This window comes from Gopherus flavomarginatus, chromosome 11 (genome assembly GCF_025201925.1).
Source record: "Gopherus flavomarginatus isolate rGopFla2 chromosome 11, rGopFla2.mat.asm, whole genome shotgun sequence".
NCBI lineage: Eukaryota > Metazoa > Chordata > Testudines > Testudinidae > Gopherus > Gopherus flavomarginatus.
The window spans coordinates 15752981-15758616 of NC_066627.1; the positions used below are offsets into that span (position 1 = coordinate 15752981).

At 47.9% G+C, this 5636-nt stretch overlaps 1 protein-coding gene across 1 annotated transcript; it reads right to left on the minus strand.

Moving 5' to 3' along the window:
• Positions 1 to 4200: 4200 nt before the first annotated feature.
• On the minus strand, positions 4201 to 5154 carry LOC127030876 (olfactory receptor 2G3-like). The gene has a single exon (XM_050917579.1). The coding sequence runs from the start codon at positions 5152 to 5154 to the stop codon at positions 4201 to 4203; it is 954 nt and encodes a 317-aa protein (XP_050773536.1).
• Positions 5155 to 5636: the final 482 nt, after the last annotated feature.

The window sequence follows — 5636 nt, forward strand, 5'->3', positions numbered from 1 at the left end:
TGAAATAATTGGCTGAAAAATGCCAGAAAAATAATTGTTTTTCAGCAAAACACTTAAAAGTAAACAAATAAAAATCAGTTGAAAAAGATATTTTGGTTTCAGCTACACATTTTCAGATTTGGAGTTTTGGGATGTCTGAGGAAAAACTGAAAACGTTAATGGCAAATGGAATTGAATTGAAAACTCAAATTTGTCTGTAGAAAAAATTTTGCATAACCATGGAAAAGTATTTCTTTCTGGTCATGTATTGAGAAGCCATGTGTGTGTGTATATGGGAGTGTGGGGGGATTGGACTATGAAGCCCATCTATTCCCCGCACAATTCAGGGAGCTCCTATCTTTGAACTTGCCTATTGTTTCTTGCCTATTTCCCAGTGCCACAATCCTGTGCAGCAGAACATGCTTAAGAGCCTTGAACATCTGGAAGATGACAGCCCCTGCTGTAGACTTGCCAGCATCCAAACTAGTAGCCCCCTGACCAATAGCAATCCAAGGTTGCAAGCTTCCAGAGCATGCTCAGTACCCATTTCTCTGCTGTCAAACAGCCCTTATTTTGGCGTCTGAGCTCTGCAGAGCTGTGGTAGACTGGACACACAACTACAGGAACATGGCTTTCCACATCCAAAACTTCTGCAGCCACTGCTGGCCACCACAGCTTTGCATTTCGATGCACCCCACCAATCACTGCCCATTAAACAGGCCCAGAAGCCCATGTGAATGCCACCTGGAGATTTTGCATTCTCTGCCCCCATCATTCATTTATTCTCCCCCCTTTCAGTTCCCTTATTTTTGCTGCTGTGGTAGTTGCTGAAGTTCCCCAGTACAAAAGAATCAGGCACCCTGTCTACAAAACAGATAAGAGAGCTCTGATGAGCTGTTTGGTATCTGTGCTTCTGCCTGTAGCGTCGTGGAGGTAGAAAAACAGCATGATGAACTGTGGATATTTAAAAAAAAAACTGAAAAAAATGATTATGGGATGGAGCAAAGGGAATTGTGGGAACTTAACTCCAGCCTCCCACAATTCCCTGGGGAGAGCACTGACAGCCTACAATGCACTTCCAAAATATCCCACAAGGCAGTGTGCTGGATGGTGTCGTAGGACACCCTGGGATGCCAATCCACAGCTATGCAGTGTATCTTTTGCCAGTGCAACCTCTCAGAGTGGGCAGGCAGCACCAACAGAGGCAGCCAAATGTGCATGTGTTATAGTGACATTACAGTGTCAACAGCTGTATGCTCATAAAAACCAGGGCTGGCTCTAGGCACCAGCAAAGCAAGTAGGTTCTTGGGGTGGCACGTTTGCAGGGGCGACAGGGATCCAGCATCAGAGCTAAGAATGAACAGGGAGCCCTGAGACCTGTAGTTCCTTGGCTATCTCCCTACCTATAGAGCCAGCCCTGGAGCAGAGAAAGAACTACATATCCCAGCATTCTCTTGGCAGCTATTAACAGGAAAGGGAGGGGAGGGAGTGAGGTGGCTGAGACCTTGTGGTGCAGCTTGCTGTGAATGGAGAGCTCACTGCCCGAAGGGAGTGGCACTGTGAACAGTGGGGATACCATATTTTAACATTCAAAAAAGAGGACATTCCACAGGGGAGGATACCCCTGCCCCCATCCACTCCCTCTCATGTCCCACCCCCTGACTTCCCCCCACAGAAACCCCAACCCATCCAACCCCGCCTGATCCTTGTCCCGTTGTTGGTGTCACTCTGGCATAACCCTAGGTAACTCGGAAAGGTGATAGACCACAAGTGTCAATGAAGCCCTCCTGTTGTAGGCCTCAATGAACCAGTGTACCTCCATGTTAAACACTTTGTGTAACCTAATGTACTAACAGCTGCAAAAATGTAGTGTTAGCAGTTAGTTTTGGTTGTAACAGCCAGTTCTCTGCTGTAATACACTGAAGCTCGGCTAAAGCCCGCTCAAGGCCGTTTTAAGATACTGTGTACATGTCTCAGCAGCGGAGAGGGGGGAGGAAGGGGGAAGTCAAAAGACTGAATGAGAGAAGATACTGCAGCTGGATGGGAAAGGAGGGGGGAGTAAGAAATCAGCTAGTCAGCAAGAAAGTTTTGTAGTAAACAACTGGGATATAAAAGGAAGATACTGCTTGTTTTAGGGGTGCAGGATCTGAGGTTGTTATTTCTCCCTGGCACCTTATTTGAGCTCAAATAAATTTGGTTGTTTGCTTCTCCACCCTAGTGTGTTTATTGGCGCTTAAGCACTCTAGGCAACGAACCACTGTTGCTTGCCTCTGGTACTGCTGTGTCTGCAACACCCTGATTGCCCCTTCCTGGGACCCCTGCCTCTAACCCCCACCTGAGACCCTACCCCCATCCAAGCCTCCCTTCTCCTTGTCCCCAACTGCCCCCTACTGAGACCCCCCACCCTAACAGATCCCCTAGTATCTCATCCCCCTACCTGTCCCCTGACTGCCCTGACTTCTATCCACAGGTCTGCCCTCTGACAGACACCTGGGCTCCCATGCCTATCCGACTGCTGCCTATCCCCTGACTGCCCACCAAGAACCTCTGAAACCCCCACTGCTCCCTGCCCCAGACTGCCCCCCTGAACGTCCACCCCATCCAACCCCCCTACTCCCTGTCCCCTGACTGCCCCACTCCCCCTCCACACCCTTGCCCCTGACAGCCCCCCCGAACCCTCAACCTATCCAACTCCCCTGCTCCCTGTCCCTTGACTGCCCCAACCCCTCTCCACACCTCCACTCCCTGACAGGCCACCCCCCAAACCCCTGACTCATCTGACCCTCCTGCTCCGTGTCTTTTGACTGCCCCCCTGGGATCCCATGTCCCTTCTCCAATCCCCTGGCCCCCTTACCATGCCGCTCAGATCAGTGTGTATGGTTCCACACGGAGTCAGATGTATTGCTGCACTTCCCCGCGGAGCAGGCAGCCCCGTGCCCCCAGAGTGCGCCAGAGTGGTGCGCTGAAGCTGTGGGGAGAGGCGGGGGTGCTCTGGCTGCTGGACGCCCTGATGCGAGTGGCTCAATCTGGCTGGGCCGCCCTGTCAGCCACGCCACACTATGCATTGGGAGGGAAATCCCTGACCTTTTGAGAGTTTTACAAATTCCTCCCAGACGGCTATTTAAAATCCCAAAACCTGAACATGTACGTGAAAATACGGATGTATGGTAGGTAACCCTAGAACAGAGAACAAGTATTCCCAAGGAGTAGAAGGCTTTGGCCCAGGTACCACCTTCAGAAGACATCCCCAGACTGGATTAGGGATACTGGTGTGACCTCACCTGGCAGCCCCCAAAGAAGGAACTGGGGGGACTAAATGGACAGTGCCCCTCTCTACCTGAAGCCTACCAAGGGAGGTATGTGGATCCCACTAGAATTTAAAATGAAAAGTAAGGGAGGAGAGGTTCTACTAGAGGACCTGGGCAGCTTTTCGTACAATACCATGCAGGTGGGAGGATCTCCACTTCTGAGCCATGGAAGCAGAAATTGACTTTTCCTTTCCAGATTTAACTAATATTCAGAAAGGGAATCTAGCACCTGCCTTCTAGATTTGAACACCCTCAAAATTCAGGCATGCTCAAGCTCAATTTGGACAGCTGTTTCTTCATTTCTCCTATATATACTAATCCACTGTAACTTACTGTAGAAAAAGTAGGATAAAATTGAGCAAAAAATGCTTCCCAGTGGTTATTAGGACTAGAATTGCTATTTTCAACAGCCATTGCCTTTTTTGTTTTTTAAGTTTTATTTGTTTAAAAGAAAGACAGTGATATTGCACTGGCAAATTCCCTATAGAAACGAAGAGTGGAATAAAAGAATAATAAAGGCACCTCAACTTTTCCTCATATATGTAGGACAGTCTAATAATATGCATGCAGATATCATTCAATCAGACAAGCTGAAAATAGTTCCACTTTACTGCAGTTCTGTAACCATATGGGAACCAGTCCTGTCTGTGTTCTGTGCACATCCAAAATGCCTGCTGAATGACCCGCCCTGGGAGTGAGTTACCAGTGATTCAGGGCTGGGGTGGCAGGAGGATGCAGTTATGGGGGGGAGCCCAGGGCTGGGGTCGGGGGGAGCAGCCAAAAATCTAGAGCCGGCCCTGATAAAAAACGTACTGGTAAAACTTCCTAGTGCAAATGTGTTCATAGGAATTTAGGTATAACTCCACTGAAGTTAAAGCAGTGTTCAACCCAAATAATCAGCATCAGGTCTCAGCTAAGCAGTGGTTGGTTGCTTGCAGTTTCTGGTTAAAGAATTTTGAAGTATTCTCCTCAGGGCTTTATGGATATCTTTGCTTCTCATGCTGTAGATGATGGGGTTCAATGTTGGGGTCACCACAGAGTAAAACAGAGCCAGAAATTTATCCCTTTCAGGGGCATAGCTGGATTTGGGTCGCAGATACATGGCGCTGGCAGAGCCATAGAATAGAGTGATGACTATGAGGTGGGAGGAGCAGGTGGAGAAAGCTTTGCGTCTCTGCTGGGCTGATGTGATCTTCAGGACGGTAGAGACAATTTTACCGTAGGACACAAGGATCAGCATAGAAGGGATGAGCACAATTAAGACACAGGCTGCAGATACAGCGATTTCGTTCATGGACGTGTCTCCGCAGGCCAGGCTTAAGAGGGGAGTCACATCACAGAAGAAATGGTTGAGCCGGCTGTCCCCACAGAAGGGCAGAGTGACTATCAGTGAGGTCTGCACCAAGGACAGCAGCAAACCACTGACCCATGAGCCAGTCACTAGCTGGACACACCGTCGATTGTTCATTACAATGACATAGCGCAAGGGATGGCAGATGGCTGTGAAGCGGTCGTAAGCCATGACAGCAAGAAGGAAGCATTCAGTTGGTCCCAGGGCAATAAGAAAATACAGCTGGGCAGCACAGCCAGTGAATGAGATAGTTCTATCCTCTGAAAGCAGGTTCACCAGCATCTTGGGGATGGTGACTGAGGTGTAACAGAGATCAACCAAAGACAGATTGGAGATGAAGTAGTACATGGGGCTGTGAAGGGCAGGACTGAGCCTAACTATTATGCCCATGAGGATATTCCCCATCAGAGATGTGATGTACATGATTGAAATCACTACAAAGAGCAATCCCTGCAGCCTGGGTTGGTTGGAAATTGTCACAAAGACAAACTCAGTGGTTTGGTTTATATCTGCCATGTGCACCGGACTCTCTGCCTGTGGAGATAACAAACAATGAAATATGAGTGGTGTGATCATAGGGCCTGATTAGATCAGACCCAAGGTCCATCTAACTCTGCATCCATCCTTCAACTGTGGCTGGGACTGGACACTTCAGATGAAAGTGTAATAAACTCCAAAGTGGAAGATTACAAAATAGTCTCCTCAAAGGGGAAGTTTCTTCCTAACTCACCCACAAGTTAGAATTTATATTATGCCCAGAGGCATGGGTATTTATGGGCTCTATCCAATCACAAATATCACAAATGAAGAGAATGGCTAGACATTGGGTATGTCTTTATTGCCACTCCATAGCTATCTCTTGTAAATATGGGTATTCTCATTGTGCATCCCTATTTCTAAGAGATTTTTGAATTCCGACTGAATTCTTCATCACATGGATATCAAGCTCATTAGCTGAATGATATATTAGTTATTGATTTAATTTTCATGTTTTAGAA

What these genes read in the sequence shown, in the direction of transcription:
- LOC127030876 (XM_050917579.1), bottom strand. Translation starts at nt 5,154, where the DNA reads ATGGCAGATATAAACCAAACCACTGAGTTTGTCTTTGTGACAATTTCC.